Genomic DNA, 24,754 nt, shown 5'->3' on the forward strand with positions numbered 1-24,754 from the left:
CAAGTGAAGAAAAAAATCTCTATTCTGGGCCATAGCAATTGCCATTTCAGGATTTTGCAAAACAGATAAAAGTGGAATGGCTAATGGGAGATAGAGTCATTATTCCTGTTATAACCCATTTAAGTTCATATTCAGTTGAAGAAAAAAAAAAAGTCAAAAGGAAAATTAACAGGCTGACATTCATCTCCCCTGCCAGCCCATGACACAAAAATGATCTCTCCTTAGCAGTCAAGCTCTTCTGTGTGGTTTCCACTGAAGGGGCAATAAGCTGGGGCAGTGAATTAGGGGGCTGTGTACAAAGGGTGCAAGGTATAGAGATTTCATGTCTTTTCCTGAGGGAATTTTTCTGCATTAACACTGATATAATGGTGCCTGGCTATGACAAAGATGAGCAGCTGAGAAATACATGTAATAAATAATGCACATAAACACACAAGATCATTTCTAAGGGAAGTAAAGTGGAAGCCAGCCTTTTTAGCTCACGGCTAATGTGGTGGAATAATAAAACTCCCTCTAAGATGCTGTTGTCTGGCTTGACATGCTTTGTTTTCCTCCTTAACAGGGGAAGTGTTCTTGCAGATTAAAGGCCCACTAGAAGACACATATAAAATCTACTGCTATCGCCATGATGATGCACACACCATGCTGGAATCCTATGAAAAGGATGAAGAACTGAAGCAGTATTTGAGAGACTGTGTACAGTCCTTAAAGTAAGATCTTTTCAAATGATGATTTCCATCCATAGTCAGTTGCCTGGCAGGGAACATTTTAAATGGATGTAGATGAAAGGTCCCCTGTAAATCCGGAGTTTTATGAGGCTTGCTGGGAGCTCTGGCTTACGCTGCTTTCATGAAAAGATGACAAGCCAGGGGCCATGATTAGATTTCTTTTTCTCTAAGACGGCCAAAAATAGCTCAAGAAAGGCTGCTCTTCCCTTAGCTTCGGTGCCCCATACTGGCAAAAGAAATGCTGCATCATATCATGGGCTATTTGTAACACCTTGCCCAGATGCCAGGAAACTTGCTGCCTCTGTCTTCAGCAATTCTATTCCTTGAATTTAAGTACCCTGTAATGGAGCTATTCACAAGCAGTGGTATATCTGGGTCCCTGTGGCAAGGCCCAAGGGATCTGGAGCAGCTGTGTGGTGCTGGACCCTTCATGATGAAGGGTATTTGAGAGTGATCAGTATTTGACCAAGCTGCCAGGTCCCGCCAGTGGAAAGCACTTTGTGCCACCATCTTCAGTGCCAGCCCCTTGGGGAAATGTGTCAAGAAGTGGGGATATTGCAGAATAACAGATCCATCCTCCTCCTGCAGCCAGCCACAGGAACCAGCTCATCCTCTCCATGGAGGGTGCTTCTCTTCCCACCCATAAATCTCCTTGCCCCCTCACTTTCCCAAGCTGTCAGGAGGGAATGTGCCATGGTCTTTCAGATCAGAGGTCTAATTCCAGCCCCAGGAAAGTGTGCTTATAGGAGAGATGTAACACTACCACAAATAATAGAGTGTTCATCAGCAATAGATATTTCAATCACACCCCAGTTAGTGGTCGGTCTGCAGAGATGTGTAAGGACCTAGGAGATGGGAAGTACGGCAAAGTGAAATCTAGGAAGAGTGGTAAAGTATTAACAGCATTAAAAAAGAAATGTACACTTTGAAGACAGGTTATATTGAAAATAAGGCTTATTCTGTGCAATATGTCCAGTTATTAATTACGTAATAAAGTGTATGTGCAGAGTACTTAGGTTTTAGCTACCCTGGAAGTTGAAGGAAATGGATTTTCATACAAACTCAGGCTTTCACCCTAATGGATGGTCAGATATCTCCCCTAAAGGGGTGTTTTACTTGCTGATGCTTACAGTATTCTTTTCTGGCTAATCAAGAGAAACCGCTACTGTCATTCATTCATTCCTGCTGCTGAGGCAAGGGGACATGGAAAGAAATAAAGATAAAAGATAGCATCCCCCTACATCCTAGGGTGGATGGTGCTACCTGAATTCCAGAGCCAGCAAGAAGAGCTCCTGTTCCAGTATCACAGCTGGGATTTGTGAAGAGAAAGGATGTTTTGTGCTGAGCCATTATAGCCTTTGCTAGCAGGAAGTGCAAAGCCTTCTTTTCACAATGAAGCCTTGTTTTGTTTTGTTCTTTCGTGATTAGCCTTTGAACAGGAACTAATGAAAAAAGCACTGGTGTGTGCATACTATGTTGTGTTTTTTTTCCTGGTGCCTAGAGATTGCATAGGAAGACTTGAAAGTGCATACTCAAATGCATAGCTTTGGTCATCTAAACCTTTACTACAGATTGGAGAATTCTTGCCCTGGGAAGAAAGCTACGCAACATTTTTACCAAAGAAGTTGTAGGCTGTTTTCCACTGTGAGACACAATATATGCAGGGGCTGGCGACAGCTATTCTTGAGCAATGTTTACTTAAACATTTCTTTTGTTCCTTGGAAAGAATATTGTTCCATTTAAAAAAAAAATATAATTCAAATGGGCTAACGTCAGCAGGAGCTTCTGTTTCTGAGATGAGTAATATCTGCCATGTGAAAAACAACTTCTATATCGGGAGCAATTTGAGAGTGGATCTCTGCACATCTGTACAGACAAATCAGATTCAATTAGCCATGCTGCGATGCCTATTCTTCCTGTTGACTGAAGAGGAGAAATTCCATCCCAAACTGTAGGTGTCTGCCTTGGAGTCATGTGCAAATCCCAATTCTGTGGAGTCTTGTGTTTCAGCAGCGATTATGCAAACTGGGGATGTTGTTTGCTAGCTTAGCCAAAGAAATGCAGCTGGTAAAAATGAAAGGATGCTGGCAACTACCTGCTCTGCTTTCAGCCTGAAGTAGCTTGGTCAACTATTACAGGAGCAGAGGGATGTCATAAGCATGCAAAGTGCTGACAGTGCAGAATCAATGAAAGCACCAGCTTCCAGATGCTCAGTTAGGCACCGGTGGACAAGGAGATAAGAGTGCAGGCAATAAGAAGGCAGTGACTGACAATGTGATACCAAGTAAGCCTAAGGCACAGATGGAGTGACATTTTAGTTCCCCCACATTTGAGCATATTCATACAATAAGCAAAATATTCTATATGCGTGCTTGCATGTTTCCAAACTTCAATTGGAAACATTGCTTCTTCCAGCATATGTATCAGCACCATCCTACTCTGAAGAGGTTTCGGCCTGCAAAATACTTAACAGATTAATTGAGTCTATATCCTGAAAGTCTGAAATGTATTCTTTGACATTTAAAAATACATTTCTATTTTAAGAGAGTAGATAGGAATGTATGTAAAGTGTAAGAATTACTGTTTAATTTTACTTTTTTATATTAAGGACTTGATGTTACTTACCTCTGGCACAGTGACCCAAACTTCCTACCAGTGTTAGAACAAGGCTGGGTCTTACAGCCAAAGCCAGGTTTCTGACAATCCTTTCTTATTTGGGGCTGTCCTTTCAAAAAGATATAGGGCCAGATTCACCAGTACCCTCTGGCTGTTTTGTGCAGCTCTGCTGACACACAGCAGCCATAAACCTGAGTTAATCGGGCCAGTTACAGCTGCTCTGTGTCACTGAAGTGTATCTGAGAATCTGGCCCCTGATCAGTACAAATCCTTTTGGGAGGAATCTAATATATGTTTTGTTTTCTTCTTTTTTGCAGAAAGATATATGAGGAAGAGTAAGTACCATGCCTTTTTTACATGTAAAATAATCTTTAAAATATTGTTAATTTATCTTCAATACGCTTAAAACTGTGCATGTAGAAATTTTAAGAAGACGAGCCTTTTGTATCAGTATAAACCATAGATTTTTCCGGGACAGATGTGATAAAGAATCTCAGTTTTAATTTCCCTAAGCCTGTCTAGTTTTCTAATTACTACTACACTAACTTGCAGTATCTTTGAAAACTTGTGGTTTATGAAGCTACTTAATTTGGTTGCCCTTTCTTATCACCTTGATGTCTTATCTATGTGCTCCGAGAGCTCTGAGGTCCACAAGAGCGCTTGTCAAAACATGCTATTTGTCTTTGAAATCCAAACACTCTGAAACCATTTTGCATAGGCCTCTGTAGTCCTGCTGCAAAACACATTAGGTTCACAGGTAAAGCTATTTCTAAGACGATGACCTCTTTGGTAGCCCTATATGAGATGTCCACCATAAGGTCTTCCCACTGACAGTGGCTGGAAAAGCATCAGAAAAGGAACCAGCTTATTGCAGCACTTTGCCAGAATACTCACCCAGCCACCAATAACTTGTGGTTAAGAAACTTCTGTGCCAAATGCAACGTCTTTGAAAAGCTGTAGAGTTTATCACAGCTACAGTTTCTGGATATCCAGCAGGTTGGGATCATTGAAATGCAGCATCTCCTGAAATTACCTGCAGGGAGAGGTCAGAGGAGGGGTTAGCTGAACTGAAGAAGATGATTGCAATTCCAGATAGAAATGTTAAAAGAGAAAAGAGGAGCAAGTGTGCTCTGTATTGGTAGAGGAGGAACATCTGTCAAGTCAGTAAATTTGTTAGTCGATCACACATAATAAATAACATCAGTGTAAAATACACTTTGAAGGATTTGCATGTTGAAATTCTGTATCAGGGGTTTTCAAAGTTTAGTCTGTGACAGAAAATAGCTTTTCTTCCTTTTGTTTTGAGAAAGGACACTCCTGTATACTCCTGTGTCCCAAGGAGTGGGGCTCCAAGAGGAACACAATATCCAGAGTCACAATAAGACCATGTGAGACATCAATGCATATAGAACTGGCTGCTCTGCTTTGCATAATGAATGCCTAGTTTTCTCCTTCAAAAAGTTTCCAGTGGTGTGTAGGATACAACTCACTTTCTGAGTTTAAACTGGCGTTTATAAAGCAGTGCAGAATGCAATAAGACAGGTTTAAATGTGGTACCCACCTTTGGCTTGGCTGCCTCCCTTGATGTGGTGGTGTTTGCCTTCCCTGCTGATGGCGGGGCGCTCAGAAACACTATCTGCAACTCAGCCTAGAAGTTGCAGAGCCTCAGAAGCCCCTGGGCAGGACTGAGCCCCCAAATCTGGTTAATGTTAAACTGTAAAATACAGTGTTAACTCACCCCAAATGGTCTGTGATGTTGCTGCTCCCACATTGCTTTTCACTCGAGCATAATCAAGAAAACAATTACATAAATATCAGACAGTGCTGCCCTTTGCTAGCAGCAAGATAGATAGGTTAAATTCTGCTTGGCTTAACAGCTGTGCAGTCTCAGTGAATTCCCTGGGTTTGCATGGGAGTCGTACAGCACAGTGGATTGTTTGCCCTACGTGTCTTGTACTAAAACGAACTCATGCACAGTAAACTATGAAGCTTGAGACTTTTCAGTTGTGCTGCAGCCTATGATGCCTGCACAGTGTTTCAAAACTGCCAAGCTGAATATGACACCAGCCTCAGCTTTGCTGTACTGTGCTGGCTATTGTGTTTGCACTGTACCTAATTGCTGTATAATGACAGCAAATGAAACTAAATCCTGAATCACCTGTCTTTGCAGAGCTCACCACCATGTGTGTTTTAAACAGGCAGGAATCTTCCTGCATTTGTGATTTCGTTTTACTGGGATGAGGGAGGAAGGGTATATGCTATGAAGCTCACTGCAGCTAAGCCAGCTGCATGTACTGCAGAGCTACAGTAATAATTTACAATGAGATTAGTACAGCAATGTATGACCTAGAATACTTGCTAAATTCACAGTAACATGGGGGGACGGCTGAAGGAGCATCACAAATGAATTATCAACTTAATTTTCTGCACAATAGAAGTCACAAGCCGTTACTCACCTGTTTCGGTTGCGTGGCGAGGCCGTGTCCTGCCCATGTCCGTGTGTGTCCTAATGAGGGGTATTGCAAATGGGGCCTGTCCAGGGACAGTGGCTATCATCAGCTAATCTTGCTAGGGAGAATTAGATGAGCTGAACTTTCTGGCATTGAGTGCCCTAGGGAGTCATTATCTTATAACAAACCTACTATCTCTCCAACCATATTGCAAGACTGTGTCATGCAGATACGCGAACAGAGGGCTGTTTATCACTTGGGCAGCTGTCCAAAGTGCAACTATAAAAAGAGAAGACACTTGAAGATTTTTCCATTCATGAGGCAGCTTTTATAGATTTGCATTCATGGGCCTTTTCAGAGAAAACAATAACAATTTAAGATTTTTTTTTTTTCATTATTGCTGCCAGAAGCTGAAAGAAGGGAAAATAGCTCTCTATTTAATGTAGGATACAGGGGAAATGAGGGGGATTGAAATGATGAGAAGGTTTGAGGACATCAAGAAGCCTTAAAAGGCATCTACTGTTAATTTTTTTTCATGCAGAACTTTTTTACAGATAATGCCTGTGCGAGAGAGATGGTTTAAATATGCAGATGTCTCTTCTCAAAGGCATTCAAATTGTTATTTAATTCATCAGCAGTAAGGATCGGCTCTTGTACTTTTTATACATATAAAAGTGGAAATGGAAGCGCTTTTTTTCTGCTTTCTCTTACTCTTTCTACTGCACAAAACAATAGATGTCAGTCCACAAAACCAAGTGGCTGTTCCCTGGCTTTTGTACTCTCCTACTACATTGTGTTATTCCATCTTTCCACATGCAGAAATCCTTCTTTCCTAGCATTAACTCTTGCATAGTTAACACCAAACAACCTTTTCCCCTCCTAAGCAGCCCTTTTGGGATTGCAAATGGAAAGCTTGCTCTGCTTTACTGCCCTTCACACTGTTACCAACAGCTGACATTGCATGCCAAAAGGGAGGTCTGTGAGTCACAGGTAGTCCATGCCAGCACTGGCGCTAGAGCATTGCCTGGTTATGAGGAGAGACAATGAAAATGTCAAGCAGGGATTGAGCCTGGAGCTGCAGAGCTCTTCCTGTGCTGGAAACTACCCTCATCCTTCTGCCACCTATGGCAGCTGCCTGCTTTGCCTTTGTGTAAGTGGCTTCCAGCAGGCTGGATCAAGCCTGGGTGAACATCCTGTATGTTCAGTGTTTCCTGAGGCTAGATCTGGTACCTTTTGTAAGCCCAGGCATTATTATACATAACCTACCAGCAGCCAAACCACAGGTAAAAGACAGTAAAGCTTAAGAGTCACTGTGGTGAGTCAAGAGATCATATAATCATAGAATAGTTTGGGTTGGAAGGTACCCTCAGATGACATCTCCCTGCAATGAGCAGGAACACCTTCAGCTAGATCAGGTTGCCCAGAACCGCATCCAGTCTGAATGTGACCTCTGTGGGGAACCTGCACCAATGTTTCACCACACTCGTAAAAAATTTTCTCACCTCTAGCCTGAATCTCCCCTCTTTTAGTTTAAAACTACTACATCTCATCCTATCACAACAGACCCTGCTAAAAAGTATTTCTTATAGCCCCCTTTCAAGTAATGAAAGGCTGCAATAAAGATGTGAGTGGGCATCCTAGTTACTCACAGCAGGGAGATGTTGCAATTTCAAGCCTGAGGGGCCAGGAAGCAATAACCCCACTCAGATACATTTCTCAAACTTCCTGTTATTTGTTCTTCCACCTACATCTCCCTTCCTGGGTGTTGCTGAGTGTAAGTTGTACTACACACCCCCTCAGACTGAGTTGGACAGTTTCAGAGGTAATGTCTAAACCATAGTCTGGTAGGTTGCTGAAAATACAGCCAACTCAGACCCAGTGTGTATTTCTTACTGAGGGGGTAAGAGGAGGGTTTTGTTTACAACAGCCCCTGTTCCCAATAGATGTATCTTATTTTTGACTTAAGTGGTAATGAATATGACTTGGTGCAGAGCAGTGCTCTGGTTTTGATAATTTCTGTGTGTCCTGGGTTCAGCAGTAGCAGTCATGTTTCTCCTCCTTGGTAGCTGGTGCAGTGCAGTGTTTTGACTTTCGGCTTGGGAACAGAGCTGATAGAGGTGTTTTGGTTTGGCCAAGGACTTTGTGAGCCTCATGCTCTGCCAGGGAGGAGGGGAAGCTGGGAGGAAGCAGAGACAGGACACCTGACCCAAACTGACCAAAGAGGTATTCCATACCACAGCACGTCATGCCCAGGATGTAACTGGGAGTTAGCCGGAAGGGCTGGGAGACTGCAGGGTTGGAGGAGGTATCGGTCGGTGCTTGGTCGGGCTGAGGGGGGGCAAGTTATCGGTCGGCTGGTGCTGAGGTGTTGTATTCTCTTCCCTTGTTATTTCCTTTATCATTATTATCATTGGTGGTAGCAGTAGTGATTTGTGTTATACCTTAGTTACTAAACTGTTCTTATCTCAACCCGTGGGAGTTGCATTCTTTTCGATTCTCCTCTCCGTCCCTCCAGGAGCAGGGGGAGGGCAAGAAAGGCGGGGGGGAAGTGAGCGAACGAGTTACCTGACTGGGTTTAAACCACGACACTGTGGTTGAAAGATCAGCTGAAGGATATAAAAGGCAGTGGCTTCAATGACTAGACAGAAATAATGGAAAGTTTTTGTCTTCAAGGAGTTTCCATTATGTGTCAATTTTTTATTTTTTATTTTTTTAATAAATTGTAGAGGAAAGCCAAATCTAATGGACATGGGATCCCTGATGATCAAACCAGTGCAACGGGTGATGAAATACCCCTTGTTACTCTGTGAACTCTTGAATGCTACTCCTGCTTCTCACCCTGACCATAAGGTGCTACAAGATGCCCTTTCTGCTATGAGAAACATAAATGTGAACATTAATGAACTTAAAAGGAGGAAAGACTTAGGTAAGGAAAAGGAACATCAAGTTCTTCTGTCTTTGTAGGTTTGGTGATTATGAGAGAGGTTTTAGCTCCAGTCATATCACTACAACAGTTTTGGCTGCTGCTACCCAACTTATGTAGTATGCTGGGTTTCAAGAATGTAACAGATGCCTTAATGTTACTTGTCCTTAGTCAGCTATGTTATCTGACTGGTAACTTCAGAAGCGTGAAGGTTCATGTTATATCCATGTTCATTGTCCAGAATACAATTACAAACACTGGTAATAATTAAGATGCAGTAATAGCAATGTCTTACAGATGCCTTGTCGAAGCCCTAACTTCACTCTTCCCAAGGCTAGCATTGATAACAGGGTTTTCATCATCTCAAGCATTTTCACACAAGATTACAGCAAGTGACATCAAAGTGTCTGCTCTCAAATGGTTTCATATTTGTGTGCCTATCTCTGTGAAAAGGCCTGCGAATACAGATTATTAGTGTCATGAAATTCTCTATCTGCAGTGCTGAAGTATAAGAGGAATGATGATGATGAAACCCTTAAAGAAAAGTTTTCCCGACTGAATATCCACTCTATTAGCAAGAAATCCAAGAGGGTCACCAGCCACCTGAAAATACTGACAGGGGGAGAACCTCAGGTACTCATCCAACTGCAGATTTGCATTGACAGCTTCAGTTCTGCTTTTGCACTGGGTTTTTTTAAAAAACATGTTGGAAATGGTGTTTGTGGTGTTACTTTTTTTTCTGCATCATTTATAAAGTCATTTTCTGATTGTCACAGAAGACAGGAAAGATCTTTGTGATTGAAATAGAAAATAACGTAATGTGTTCCCCACCTTTTCCTTTTTTATCTCAGAGTTTCTCAGACTTCTGATCTTCAGCAGAGAGGAAGTGACTGGTAGTTTTGTGAAGCTCAGCCTGAGATCAGTGCTTTGCAGGATAGACTGGCAATAGTTATTGTGGGTGCTGAGACTGCGTTCTGTCCGCCTTGCTCTACATTGTAACATTCAGGTTCTGAACCCACCAAAGAAGATGAGCAATACTTCTGATTAGGAAAGGCCCTGGGGTTTGCCTCTCTGTGTGTAAGGACATGAAACCATCAAAAAATACCAGAGGCAAAGAACTCTGTGATAAGCCTGATGGGTCCTGGTTGCCAAAAGTAAAATGCTCGTTCATAATTTCGAGGTTGTAATTCAAAACCTAGCAGGATAAACATTTTCAGGAAAGCTTAAATCTAAGTCGCAAAGAAAATCAATTACAACTGACCTTGAAAATAATATCCAGTGCACTTCACTGCATGAGATGGATGATTATACAAGGTCACTTGCCTTTCTAGATGTGACTTTACAAGACGTGCTGGTTTTTCCTGGTTTGTTTTCTATCAGTTTTCTCCCTTTCTCTGGTGCAAATTACCCACATATATATTTTCTGTTCATTTATTTGTACAGAGGGAAATTTTTGTATTCAGAATGGGACACCAGCAAAGCTACAAAATCAGAGAAAAACAGGGAATTAAATTTTGTTAAGAGGAGCTGTGATTTTTCTTCCTTTCTTTTTCATGAGAAGATTCTGGTTTATGTTTTGGGTTTGGTTTTGTTTTTAATTAAGCTTAAAACATTTGAGAATAATTTGTGAATCAGGATATATTTGTTAAATATTCAGCCCTCTGTCCTGCTTAATTAGACTGAGAAAGTTCCCAATTCACATCTCTGAAACACGCTGTGACCCTTACAGCAAGACCACTGAAAACAAGACTTGAGATTTCTCAAATTCCCCAAATAAAGGTAGGCAGAAATAAACGTATTTTCAGGGTTTTTTCAGCTAGCATAAAAAAACTAGTACAAGCCCATTTCCAGCTGCTGAGATTTCGTTGCTCTAGAGGTAACAGCTCCATCTACAGTGTGCCGGGGGGAAATCTCCCCATCACCCACACATAAGTACCCAGAGAAGCAATGCCATGACATAAAAAATATCTGAAACAATTTTCACCATTCTTTCCTCAAATTGAGTAATAACATACAGAAAACGAGGAGTTTTATTAGTAAATGTAAGTGTGCTTTTAATAAAGCAACTCCCTGCTTCCACAAGGATTAAAAATAAAACTCTCAGTCATGTTGCCCTGTGCCTTTGGCTTTTCTTGGATTAAAAGTGGAGCTTGGAAGAATTAGGGGCCGATCATTCTGTTTTCAAAGGGAGGAGTTCAGGGAGAGTTTGCGTTTTTTCCAGCAGTGCTCTGGATGTTTTTTTCATTAGCCAGACTCTTTTGGGCTGCCAAAATAACAGTGCAAATATCTATTTTAGGTGAAAGATCAAACTTTTAATAAGGAAGAAAAGTTGTTTCGAAGTTTAGAGAAGACTGTGAAACTGTGTGTGAAGAACATTGCACTCTTCTCACAGCATCTACAGGTAGGTACAGGCCTTTTTGAAATCTGTGGCCACCAGCCATGTCCATGACCAGTTTAACACTGGTTAGGCACCACCAAATTACAAGCAGGCATACCTACATCACAATGTTAAATAAATGAGCTGTGCTGCCGCTGCATTACTGAGCCTGTGGCAAAGACATTTGGAAGCCCACAAGTTTCCATTCTTCCTCTTAGAAAAGCAGGCGCTATAGAGACCCATGGGTACAGTGCAGAAAAGAAGGTTCTGTCTGGTGGCACAGTTATGGCTTTCAATCACTGTGAAGCTGTCATAGGAGTCATGCACATCTGCTGCAGTGGTGCACCAACTGCTTCTCATTAAAAATGGAAGAACTGAGGTGCAGCCACATGAATTAAAATGTCCTAAAATGCATGTTTCAGCTGTGAGGACTCCTTTTAGCCTGTTGCTAGGTTGTGTTGAGGACTAGCATTACATCTACAGAATGTTCAAGCCCAGTAAAAGTCTTTGCTTTTATCCTCTCCAAGAATGTGGGTTGGCTTGTAATTTAGCAACACTCCCCTTCTCATGGACAACTTACCAACTCTGTAGATGGCATGAGGCCCTTCAAAGTGTAAGTGTGCCCAAACTGGACATGCAGGTTGCTTGAGAGGTAGGTAAGATCAACAGCCAGCTGCCAGAGCTTGTAGCAAATGCATGTTGTTTTGCAACTGTTCAGCAAACAGTGAAAGGCCAGTGAGGTTAGCCAACAAAGGTTGTTGCCTTGAACGGTGTTAACAGTTCCTTATTCAAATAGATGTGTACTTCATTAAGATTAAAATTCAGAGTAAGTGAAATAAATACACCACTGTAGTCCTACTTAGTCCCGCAAAAGAGGCCTTTGAGGGTGCATGGTCTTGACCTGGCTTCTTTCTGAGTAGTACCTAAATTCCAGCAAAACATTTATGAGGTTGGGGCGTATTTTTTTCAGTTGAATATTAACTACTTGATTCTTAAATAGTTTACATGAAAACAGACAAAACACAGGAAAATGTTATCACAGTAAACTATTCCACAATGGCTGAACACTGCACAGCAGCTGCATGGGTGCCAGAGATGGAAAATATTTCTGATTCCATCAGTATTATTACAGCATTTGCATGAGTGAATGCAGTATAGTAAAACAGATCGTAATAGTTTCATCTTCCTACTACCTTCTTGATTAGGATTCTATACATCTGGCTGCACAGAATATAACTGGTCTGCAGGAAATCTTGCAAGACAAAGATGATGAAGTCAACAACTGTTTGAAAACAAGGAACAACAGAACAAATCTCTGTGAAGACCTGGTAAGTTTATGCAATGTCCAGCATTACCCAGCTATCTGTATGTGTGAGAAAACAGGTGGTCTATGTAAGGAAGACTAGGACAGAAAAGAGCAAAAAACCTTAGGAATCCTTTGGAAAAGATGAGTGAGTTTTTTGGCTGAGTTTCTGTAAGAAACATGATAAAATTCAGTGCACTGGGTTTTCCTTTGAAGAAAACTTATCAAGCTAAATTCCTGAGTTTAAATGAAAATCTTTACGCTAAATTTGCATGTTTCACTTGAGCTTCAGACAAGAGCAGCAGATCTTTAATTTGCTACTTTTGTTATCAACATTTGTAGTTTTAGATTGACTTTTGACTTTTGTGGTCTTTGTTGTGCTCATGAACATGCTCCTGAAATCAGAGATCTGTGCAAATCTCAGCTTTATTACATTTTTAAGTAAGTTACTATCCTTCATGTAGGAAAACCATGGAAATTCTGAATATAGCCTATAAGAATTACATAGCAATTAAAAAAAAAAAGTAATAGTTTTTCCAATAGTCATTGCTTTCAAGGTCCAAATGAACTCTAATGCCTGGCTCTACTAAGATAGAATCATAGAATAGTTAGGGCTGGAAAGAACCTTAAGATCATCAAGTTCCAACACCCCTGCCATGGGCAGGGACACCTCCCACTAAACCATGTCACCCAAGGCTCTGTCCAACCTGGTCTTGAACACTGCCAGGGATGGAGCATTCACGACTTCCCTGGGCAACCCATTCCAGTGCCTCATCACCCTTACAGGAAAGAACTTCTTCCTTATATCCAACCTAAACTTCCCCTGTTTAAGTTTTAACCCGTTACCCCTTGTCCTATCAGTACAGTCCCTAATAAAGAGTCCCTCTCCAGCACCCTTATAAGCCCCCTTCAGATACTGGAAGGCTGCTATGAGGTCTCCATGCAGCCTTCTCTTCTCCAGGCTGAACAGCCCCAACTTCCTCAGCCTATCTTCATACGGGAGGTGCTCCAGTCCCCTGATCATCCTCGTGGCCCTTCTCTGGACTTGTGCCAACAGTTCCATGTCCTTTTTATGTTGAGGACACCAGAACTGCACACAATACTCCAGGTGACGTCTCACAAGAGTAGAGAGCAGAGTAGAGGGGCAGGATCACCTCCTTCGACCTGCTGGTCATGCTCCTTTTGATGCAGCCCAGGATACGGTTGGCTTTCTGGGCTGCGAGCGCACACTGAAGCCGGCTCATGTTCATTTTCTCATCAACCAACACCCCCAAGTCCTTCTCCGCAGGGCTGCTCTGAATCTCTTCTCTGCCCAACCTGTAGCTGTACCTGGGATTGCTCCGACCCAGGTGTAGGACCTTGCACTTGGCATGGTTAAACTTCATGAGGTTGGCATCAGCCCACCTCACAAGAGTGTCAAGGTCCCTCTGGATGGCATTCCTTCCCTCCAGGGTATCAACCAAACCACACAGCTTGGTGACATTGGCAAACTTGCTGAGGGCGCACTCAATCCCACTGTCCATGTCAGCCTTCCAGGAGAATCTGCTCCAAGATTTTGCCAGGCACAGAGGTGAGACTGACTGGTCTGTAATTCCCCGGGTCATCCATTTTCCCCTTCTTGAAAATGGGGGTTATATTTCCCTTTTTTCAGTTGTGGGGAACTACACCTGACTGCCATGAATTTTCAAATATGATGCTCATTGCTTAGCACCTTCATTCGCCAGCTCGTTCAGGACCTGCAGATGGATTTCATTAGGTCCCATGGACTTGTGCACATTCAGGTTCTTAAGATGGTCTCGAATCAGATCCTCTCCTACAGTGGGCCCAAGGTCTTCATTCTCACATCCCTGAGTCTGCCTTCCAGGACTCATGTGATGTGGTCAGTGAAGACTTTTTGTGTTTGTCAGTGAAGACTGAGGGAAAGAAATCATTAAGAACCTCAGTCTTCTCCAAATCCTGTGTAGCCAGTTCTCCTGATAGCTTCCAGAGAGGGCCCAAGTTGTCCCTAGTCTGTCTTTTATTTGCTATGTACCTGTAGAATCCCTTCCTGTTATCTTTCACATCCCCAGCCAAGGTCAATTCTAACTGGGCCTTAGCCTTCCTAACCTGGTCCCTAGCTTCCCGGACAACATCCCTGTACTCTTCCCAGGCCGCCTGTCCTTGCTTCCACCTTTTATAAGCCTCTTTTTTCCTTTGAATTTTCCTCAGCGGCTCCTTTTCCATCCAAGGAGGTCTCCTGGCCTTCCTGCTGCACTTCCTTCTACTTGGGATGCAACCCTCCTGGGCTTGTAGCAGGTGATCCTTGAATATCAACCAACAGTCTTGGGCCCCTCTGCCCTCTAGGGCTGTATCCCATGGAACCTTACTAAGCAGGTTCCTGAAGAGGCCAAAGTCTGCTCTCTTGCAGTCCAGGGCAGTGAGCTTGCTGCACGCTCCTCTCACTGTCCTGAGGATCTCAAATTCAACCATCTCATGATCACTTCAACCAAGGCTGCCCTGGAGAGTCACATTTCCAACCAGCCCTTCCCTGTTGGTGAGCACGAGGTCAAGCATGGCACCTCTCCTTGTTGGCTCCTCTATTACTTGCAGAAGGAAGTTGTCTTCCACACAATCGAGGAACCCCCTGGATTGCCTGTGCTGGGCCATACCATCCCTCCAACAGATATCAGGGTGGCTGAAGTCCCCTAAAATGTCTCTTCAATATGGGACAGCTGCTCAAGATGGAAAAATTCAGAGATGAAGGTTTCCTTACCCTTTCCTAGTTCTTTTCAGAGTAAAAAGTAGCCATCCAGTCCTTTCCAAAATACTGGAAACAGAGTCTGCCAAGAAACTGAAGGATCTTTGACAGGCCACATCCTCCCAGATAATGGCAGGGAAGTAAGATGTATTTCCTTTCCTTTGAAGTTTTCACATTTGAAAAGAATCTCAAAAAATAATCACAACAATCAGAAAGATATTTTCAATGTCTCTACAATGAATGAGTTCGTAAAGTGCAGAATAATACCCCTCTATCATTGCAGTGGTGAGTGAGTCCAGTATGGACGATGCCCCCATATTCAGAAACATCAAAGAAAAGCAGAGGCAATTCCATATGCTATTAACCATGTTAATTTCTATTTGTTATCTATTTATTTCTGTGTCTTAGGTTTACAAGATCACAAAGATTCTCTCTCCCATGTATAAGGGGTTTTTTAAAAGAAGTTTTGTCCTGACATTGCGCAATGAGTAGATGTTCTCACTGAATAACCCAGTGTTCTTCACATGTTCTCCTGAAAGGCTATTATCAATGGAGATCTCAGCAGTGAGCTTAGGTTATTATTCTTTTTTCCTTTTGTGCATTTGTCAATAATGAATACCTTCCTCTCCCATTATATTTTAGTGAAAAGTTTAGGACAGAAATCCACAATAGCTTCTTCTCTTCCAGAAATCAGCAGTGTGGAAAAACAGTTTTCTTAATGCATCAATCAAAAATTTGCTAAACACAGTCCGGTTTTTCAGGTGGAAATAAAGGGACTATCTCTACAGTATGCATCATCTTGGCCTTGGGAGAGCAATTGTGGTGCCAAAATGGATCTGTCCTCTGTGCTGTGTTATGGAGGGTAGAGGGACAGATGCTCTTTTATGCTCACATTCAACCCAACAGCTTAATTCACATAGAATGTGGAAGAGCTTTAATATGATGATGAGTTTTACTCACTACAAGCCTGTGCTGTATTTGAACAAGTGACTTACAAAAATAAATTTTATTTCATGCAATATTAATCCCTTGAGACAATTAGAGTCTAATGGAAAAGTCTGAGACTTCTTTTTTTTTTACCAGGTGTCTAATTTTGTTGATTACCAGAGATAAAACCAACAAGCATAACATAATTTAATCAAATCAACTGATTGTTTGTGTTTGCTTAAACAGGAATTGAGTTACAGCTGTCGCCAGGAAAAAAAAAAAGGGGGAAAAAAAAAAGCTGCTACATGACTGCCATTTAACAAGACTCCATTGCCTCTAGACTGTATACTGGCATGGGCCTTCCAGTTAGGGAAATCCCACTTTCATTGCACCACTTCACTTATACTTGCCCAGTTTTTCCTCAGTGGGAACACAATGAGGGCCACACCACAGGCTGCATACTCCAAGGGACCACTACTATTACTAGACATTTTAAGCTACGAAACTGTTACCTCTCCTTTGCAGTGTTATGAAGAAGATTCCAAGTCATGATAGATGATGCTTGAAGCTGCCTCTAACAGCAATGCTTTGTGAAGAGTAATTAACAGGTTGCTTGATAGGCTACCATCGGGCTTAACCTTTACTGGGCTTGAAGGAGTGTATAAATAAAGTAATAAGTAGGTGTGTTTTTTTACCTTTCCAGATGGCTCAGCTGGACAAGCTTGTTTTGACTCCTCTCTCAACACTGCGAGCCTTGTTTTCAGGCCCCCAGAAGCTCATCCAAAAGCGCTATGACAAGTTGTTGGACTATAACAGCTACCTTCAGAGGTCAACAGGAGAAGAGCTGGACCTGGCAAAGAAAGACTATGAGGCTCTAAATGCACAGCTAGTGGAAGAACTTCAGGTATTTAACAGAGCAGCCAAAAAAATTCTGCTGAACTGCCTGCATTGCTTCATCACCCTCCTCAGGAATATTATGTCTGCAGCACTTCAATCAAATTCTGCTGTGGTGGTGCCTGTTCCAGTAAGTACCTTAGAAACAGGTGTAGCTCTGACTTCGTCTCTTTTCTTTCTGTATGATTTGGCTAGAGTTATTAAGGACACATGCCTGCAAACTACACTGATTTTGTTTGTTCTGCTGAATATAGGTTTGTTTTTTTTCCCCTTGCAAGCTCAGTAGAGGTTAAGTTCTGAGCTTGTCAGGCCTGGACTTTTGAATGAGAATGATCCAAATGCAGCTGTTGCAGCTGTTACAGCGATAGTATTGACAAGAACTTTACAGTAAGGCAAAAAAGGGGGCAGAGGCTAGCAGTTTAGTCATTGATTCTTAGCATCTACCCTGAGTAGCCCAGAAAACACAGGAAGAGAAATTCTAAGAAAGTACCTGCACACTCCTGGTGCTGCTAGACCTTCAGAGTCACAGATGACTGCAAAAGCCAGAAAGTTTGCAGATCTGATTAAATAATTTCTATGAAAAGCAAGTTGCTTTTAAACCCAATATACTGCAGAAATCTCTAGGCAGTAAGGAATAGCTTTGTCTATGCTGACATTTTTAAAATGTTCAAATCATTTCACTTAGTAGCCAAAGGTATTAAAGATGCCTGTGTGAGCTACACAGAAGGGCAGCAGTTGTTTCCAGCCCACACTACTCTTTCTGGGCATTCTCAGAGAATCATAGAATCAGCTAAGTTGGAAAGATCTTTAAGATCATCATGATAATTTCCTGAAGAATAACATTGAGAAATTATTGTTAATTTCTGTGAAAGTCACACAGTCAGTTTTGTTGTACTTTTGCCTAAAAGACTTGAACCCCTGGAGAAATGCAACTGCAACAATGCCTTCTGCACATCCAGATCCACTCACCTGAACCAGGGCAAGACTCTATATAGGAAACACACTGTAGTGAGGCAATTCTGGAGTATTCCTTTCCATCAGCCTTGAACAGCACATTACAGCCAGGAGCAGCTGAAAAATTAAGCAAGCAAGGTCATGATCAAAACAGAGCTGCAGTGTTTAATGGGAAAATGAAAGTTTTTCCTGCATGAAGAAATTGCATCCCTGTAATTTGACTATTTAATGTTTTGAAGGCTGTTGTATTGAGCATTGTTTTCTGTGAGGCTCTGCCTACAAAATTACCTTATTTTTCTTTTTTTTCTGTTTACATCAGCAAATACATTTATGGTTAGCACAGACCAAAAGCACTTACACAGTGCCACAGACAGAGCTTCAGCTTTCCACACAATTTTTAACCTGGTGACAGCTTCCAGTTGCACAAACACACAGCTGTGATGTAAGCTACTCCAAGCCTTACAGCATATTGGCCACTCCTGAGAGCTGCTGAGATGCACATTTGCATCTGAAAGCAGGTGGCTCGGTAGCATAAGAGCAAGGCTGTTCATTTTCATCGCTGTTTAGATTATTTTTTAAATGATTTAACTTAAATTAGTATGTCTTTTAAATCCAATAATGACTTTTTTTATTTTCCATCTTGGACCTAGCATGCCATAGTCTCTGCAGAAAACAGAAGTAACTTGTCAGATATCCTGGCTCCTAGGGTTCAGCCCCTTAAACCAGATCTGCTCTCTCAAATCTCCTTACCATTTTGTTTGTGAGATCTAACCCACCTTTGTGTTTGCAGCTGTCTTCCACAAGCATCTGTGAAGTGCAGAATCAATTGATGGAAGAGGTTCACAAGCTGAATTTTGTAAAAGAAAACAGCAGCGCCACTTTTATTGAGAGAAAATTGAGCTTGGAAAAAAAGAAAGTTGTCCCTTCTCCAGTGAGTACCATACATCCAAACTGTGCATGATGCATCCCCTTTTGGTCACTTTTGAAACAAATCCATCTTTATGCCACCTAGAGGTCTGGGCTTGATGATTTTACTGGGACTCTGAATCAGCTTGTTGCAATGAAGCTGTTCCGTTTACCAGTAACTTCTGAAGATCTTTCACTCTGTTTTCATGTTACCACCTTGAAAACCCACTTGAAATTATCTCTGATTACCCTTAGGTCTTCAAGCACATGTTAAATCTAACGTTCTATGTGTAAACTTTGATTATTTCTTTTATTAAATACTCTTACAGTGCATCTTAGTCTTCTAATTCAGAACATTTTTTTCCTCATCTTCAGCTCTGGCTATGTGTAGTGGTGTTCACACACATATGCACCCACATGCACCCCCATAGCAGAAGGTTCAGAAATTTACTAGGAAATCTGTGTCCCCCTGGTTCCCAATCTTACCAGACACTTCCAGAGCTTTTAGGAGTCTAGTTTGCAGTAAAATAAAAACTCAAGTGCAGTTCAAGTTTTTGGGAGGAGCTGAGGAAGCTGTAGAATTCCTTTTATCATCAGCAAGGCACAGGTGCTTTTGCTCCTATGGTGCATTAAGTTCACATTAATGTGCAGCACTTCCTTCCCTACCCTCTAACCAAAACCTGAGTGAATATGGTACCAGCAGTTAATAGCACCTTGCCCTTATTTAGCGAGGTAATTTCACACAAAAAGCAGACTGTTTGAGTACTACTGATTTTATTGTCTCATGCCTTACCATGCAAGTTGTTATGTGACCTTAGCACACCTCAGCTGATTTTTGCATTATGCTTTTTTTGGTGATATTACATAGATATTTGATAGGTATATTTTATATATATTACAAGATCATTGCTACAGGAAAACAATGAAGCAAGTGACACTTCACATACAGAACACCAGCTCTTTGAGAGCGCAGGGCAGACTAAGAGGTCTTTAATTAGTGCAATTCCTATGTTTCTTTAAAATCTGCCCCTTATTGCTCACCTATTAATATAGCAGTTCCACAGGTCATTGCTACATATGCAAAGGACACTTGGCTACATATAGCTGTGTAAGTAACTCCTTGATTTGTATTTAAAAATGTAGGGTCAGTCGCTGCATGCAACATACACTGGGTTTTATGCACCTGTATTGCGCTAGAAATGGCCTCAGCATTGTTTCCAGTGAATAATGTTTCTTTGATTTTAAGCTCGAATCCCCACGTCAAACAGAAGACCACAGGTCCAAGCTGCTGTCTACATACAGCACAGAAGTGCTATACCAAGCTAAGCGCAAGTGCAATGCCACACAGGAATTTGATATTGATTTACATGAAGGAGAACTGGTGGCTGTTGTGGAGCAAAAGGACCCCTTCGGAAGTATGAGCAGATGGCTTGTTGACACAGGAAGTAAGTTCTTTGCACAAACATCCCAATAACAGCTTCCCTTTGGGATATTGATTTGTTTTCATTCTGGCCCCATCTGTTTGCCTCTGTCACACTGACAGCTGCATAAAATGTTTGGTTTTGAAATGCTTTTAGCAGTGTCTTGCTGTTTGCTTATTTTCTCTCTTTTCATTCTGGCATCTAGTTCTTAAAGGGTATGTGTATTCCTCCTTCCTGAGGCCTTACAATCCAGCCAAAATGCAGAAGGACATGGCAGAAACCAGCTTTGATGGTGATGATTTTGATAATATCAGCCTCTTTGTCTCTTCACGGCCCTCTACTGACAGCAGCACAAGAAGTCCAGGGCACAAGAAGAGTGACAGCACCTCATCTCTTCAATTCTGCAAAAATCCCACAATTAATGGCACAGGGACCGATGCTTTTCAGGATACGGATGATCATGTATGTATGGTACACACTGTGCCTGTCTTCTTGTTCCTATTTCAAATCTAGAATTATAATTTAAATGTTTTCCTTTACACCGGAAAAACTGGCACTAATCTGTTAGTATGACATGGGAATCAATTATCCTCTGTTCTTTGCCTTTCTTAAGTAGCTACAGGGTAGGAAAAGATAATCAGTTAAACTGTGAATCGCAGTCCTTGCTTACAGAATACACACCCCACCTCATGTCCAACAGGTCAAGGTTCTCCTGTGGAGCAGGTACCTGCAAAACAGCTCAGCTGGGGGGATTTTTTTCACTTACTATTGATAAGAAAGATGTGGAAATGCTGATCAGCAAGGCACCGAAGTTATAGACGGGTGCCACGTTTGAGTACAGGAGCTTTAGGAAAGGCGGTTCGCCCTGACAAAACCTTGCTGGAAATTTCTCCATCCAGTTCCAAGGCTGCTTGGTGTGACAGAAACAGACACCTGGTGTGAGCTGACAAGCTTACTAGTGTAGTAATGTGACGAGGTCTCAGAGCTTGATTTGTTCCTCCCCATGCAGAATTCCCCAGATCCTTCAATTTTACTTTTGATTTTGGCCCTGTTCATTGTAGCGTGTCTAGAAACTGCAGACCACATAGTTCCGTACTGGTTTGTATACATTATTACACATTTTCTGCATACAGAATTCATACTAATACACAATTTCAAAGTAAGATGTGGCTACATTTCTGAATTCAGATATTGTTTTTTGTGGATTTTGTTTTTCAGACCTTCTATGCTGTTTATGCATTTCAAGCAAGAAATGATCAGGAACTCAGTCTTCAAGAGTACCAGAAGGTTAGGATACTTCAGTTTTCTGACCTGAGTGGCAATAAAGAATGGTGGCTAGCAGAAGCAAAAGGTCAAAAAGGGTATGTACCATCCAATTATCTTGGGAAGATGACATATGCTTAGGAACAGAAAGGCCCATTGAGCCATTTTCCTATGAAGTAGACAGAATAATCATCTATCATGGTTTGCAGCAAGCAAGACAAACTCACAAATGATTGACAGAAGCCATAGTATCTGGTACAGCACACAGGTGATATTGAGAACCTCCATCCTCTAAAAGCCATCACCTTGTCAAGACCTGAGGGAGGAAACACTTCACAGGAAGACTGATTCTGATTAACATCCCGAAGAAGTTGCTTTTCTATTACCCCATAATTTTCTCTTTTGTCAAAGCATCCTACATCAAGAGTAAACCTGCAAGTACAAATTACAGGTAAAATCATGTTTTTCTTCCATGATATTTAGCAAATAATAGTCAAGATGAAGAGAATTAACCTTGGAAAAGGACAAATTCAGACTTCAGGGATGCTGTAGTTCTGCCTTAATTGTTCCTGAACCACTATATCAATGAACGCAGACACTTCTTAGATTTCATGCTTTTTGATTGTCTGTTTTTATCCTCAGCCACTTTTGTAATGAACTTTTTTCTCAGTGGAAATTATTGGAGTTGGAAAAGAAAATGGGTTTTATTTTTGTATGAAACATTTCAACTTAAAACGTATGAAAAGTGGTGTACCAGTGGCTGGTCCCAGGGCAGAAAGTATATTTAGTTAAATATGGGAATGGGGGCAGGGAAAGAGAGGGCACAAGAAACAGGTACTGTGAAACAAAATTTATAATTTTTAAAAGAATTACACAACTACTTCATATGGTAGGAAGCAGTTTCAACAATATGGAAGTGCCTCAGGTTTGAAATTCCACATATGTCTCCACACTAAGTGCTTTATAGCAAGTAGTGAATTGAAACATGTGTTATCAGACTTGGGAAATTTATTAAGATAAAAAAAGTAAAGTCAAGCAGTGCCTTTCAATGAATATATACTGCCTATCTGATTCCTTAGGTCAGCTACAGGGATCATAATGTCTAGTAAATAAGCTAAGACTTAAGATTCATCGAAAGTTCTCTGCCAGAAAAATAAGAAAATCATTCTTCCCAAAGTGTCTGACATTAGATTGAACAGTGAAGAATGTATCCATGAGCTGATTCACTGTTTACAGAATTCAGAATCAAAAGCCCTGTATTTTGCTAAAGTATCTTCAAAATGGTCAAGGCTGTTTTAACAAATTAATATAGTTCACATTGCATCCTCAATGAGCATAGAAAACAAAAAATCCCAAGGAAGAATCCGAATGTCAAGTTCATTAGGTTCACCAACTGCAGCAATCCTTGGGTCAGGCTGGTGCCCTACACTTGAATTAGGTTGAATAGTGGTATAACAACAATTAGTCATAGAACAACATCTCAGTGTTGTTACCATCAATAACTGAGTGTTCATCACAGTTTATTTCAGTACAGCAGCGCCTAGGTCCTCTTGTGATAAGTGAGGACCTTCTTGTGCTAAGCATTGAAAAAAGGAAACAAAAAAAGGGACTATGCCTGCAGCAGACAGTGTGATTGAAGGTAAACTCCTGTCAGGTATTTTCTGTACTGCTGCATAATTGCTTATTACTGACTTCTAAAATTAAGGAGGAAGAGGAGTGTGTGTTTGGGGATCAAGGGTGTTGTTCTAAATTGTTCTAAAACCTTTGTGTAAATTTCTACTTCCTGTAGTTGAAGTGTGGGGCATGAGGATGAAACGATTCAAAAACTTTACTTAGACATGATGGGAAATAACGTATCAGCAAAGAAAGAATGACAAAAGCTAGAGCAGTCAATGCAAATAATAGCTTTTGTTACATTAATGAACCCAGTTTCATTTTATTTAGTGCCCCAAATTTTCATATTATTTTCCAAAGAATGTAAAGAAAGTTCTCAGCCTTGCTCAGAAGGTGAGTGCAGTGGATCACAGAGATGAAAACCTGAAATTTGTGCTGGATTAAATCATATGATAGAGAAACCTTTTGCGTTCTCTGAGATGGACATCCAGAAACTGGTTTGTGAAACTCTGAACTATTGCCATCCAATGAGCAGTGACAATAGGTAACACATTATTTTGCCTAATTGTACATCTCTTAATGCACTTAAATCTTGCTATTTCCATAGCAAACAAAAAGGTTCTAATTCCTCTTATTAATGGTGTATCTTTTTCTTAAGGAGAGCTTTTCCTTTATTTAGATGAAGAAAATAAAACATTGGAAAGGGAGCATCAGATTGGAAGAGTGAACTGAAAGACTCTCCCCTCCCAAGCTTGCACTATTTTGGCTTTTGTATTTTAAGATTACAGGGAAGATGCACACAAGAAACTTCAGTATGTCTTACAATTTAGAATATTTTATTTGGAGATGATCTATACTTTGCAATAGTTGAAACAGTTTTAGAAATGACTGAATTGTACTTAATAGGCTTAATGCCATCATGTAAGCACAATGATGATGTTTTGTATTTTATACTGTGAAATTAATTAAGGGTAAGAATTGAAAAAAAAGATTCATGAAGCCCTAAGCTCTGAGAACTCTGAGTCATAGGGAGAGCTCTGATTTTGAGTGCTAAGTATATTCCCTATGAAAAATCAGGCTCTGTGAAGGTGTCTCAAAGCATACTCAAATGCTGCTCTCCAAAAGGTATCCTGAAGTATCAAGGAATGAAGGATTAAATAAACTGGAGCTGGCCACTTAAATTTCATTGAACTTTCGTGGGACTTGGGAACTCCCAGTAGGCCATATGAAACCCCAGTGTATGGTTAGGACCCATAATGATTTTTATATTGTGGTATAATTAATATGACTTTATTATAGCCTCAAAAGTTGGGATCCAGAAAAAGTACTTTATTGCATTCCCAGGTGGATTGATTTACTTCATTTCAGAAATTCAAAGCTTTAGCTGTTATTGTTTGATACTACAGATATGTTGCAAACTTTTATTTTTGTTTAAAACAGACGAATGCAAACATCAGTTGCAAAAAAGTAAGAGATGCTCTTTGAATCTAAAGCCTTCCTGTATTAAAGAGATTTGCAGAAATTCATGTTAGACTTGCTCAGACACATTTTTATTAAGTCACTGCTTCAAATATAAGAAATGAAGCTATGTTACAGGTTCCAGAAATTCCTAAGAATATGCAGTGTTTTTGCAGCTGTTTC

At 41.1% G+C, this 24,754-nt stretch overlaps 1 protein-coding gene across 2 annotated transcripts in view; it reads left to right on the forward strand.

Moving 5' to 3' along the window:
- The window catches only part of ARHGEF38 (Rho guanine nucleotide exchange factor 38), a 40,135-nt gene extending 16,870 nt beyond the window's left edge, over positions 1-23,265 (forward strand). Inside the window, exons 4-13 of one of the 2 annotated variants that reach the window (XM_061478009.1) lie at positions 563-710; positions 3,662-3,679; positions 8,521-8,720; positions 9,217-9,350; positions 11,014-11,118; positions 12,300-12,422; positions 16,765-17,085; positions 18,700-18,840; positions 20,062-20,260; positions 20,442-23,265. In XM_061478009.1, coding sequence (XP_061333993.1) covers positions 563-710; positions 3,662-3,679; positions 8,521-8,720; positions 9,217-9,350; positions 11,014-11,118; positions 12,300-12,422; positions 16,765-17,085; positions 18,700-18,840; positions 20,062-20,260; positions 20,442-20,749 — 1,697 coding nt within the window. In that variant the 3' untranslated portion in view covers positions 20,750-23,265. Of the gene's footprint in view, positions 1-562; positions 822-3,661; positions 3,680-8,520; positions 8,721-9,216; positions 9,351-11,013; positions 11,119-12,299; positions 12,423-16,764; positions 17,086-18,699; positions 18,841-20,061; positions 20,261-20,441 lie in introns of those variants that run through there. The other variant, XM_061478015.1, reaches the window with a different exon arrangement.
- The last annotated feature ends 1,489 nt before the right edge of the window (positions 23,266-24,754 follow it).

This window comes from Pezoporus flaviventris, unplaced genomic scaffold, assembly GCF_033815535.1.
Source record: "Pezoporus flaviventris isolate CSIRO_AGI_PZ_B2104156 unplaced genomic scaffold, CSIRO_AGI_Pfla_v1 ptg000002l, whole genome shotgun sequence".
Classification (NCBI taxonomy): domain Eukaryota; kingdom Metazoa; phylum Chordata; class Aves; order Psittaciformes; family Psittacidae; genus Pezoporus; species Pezoporus flaviventris.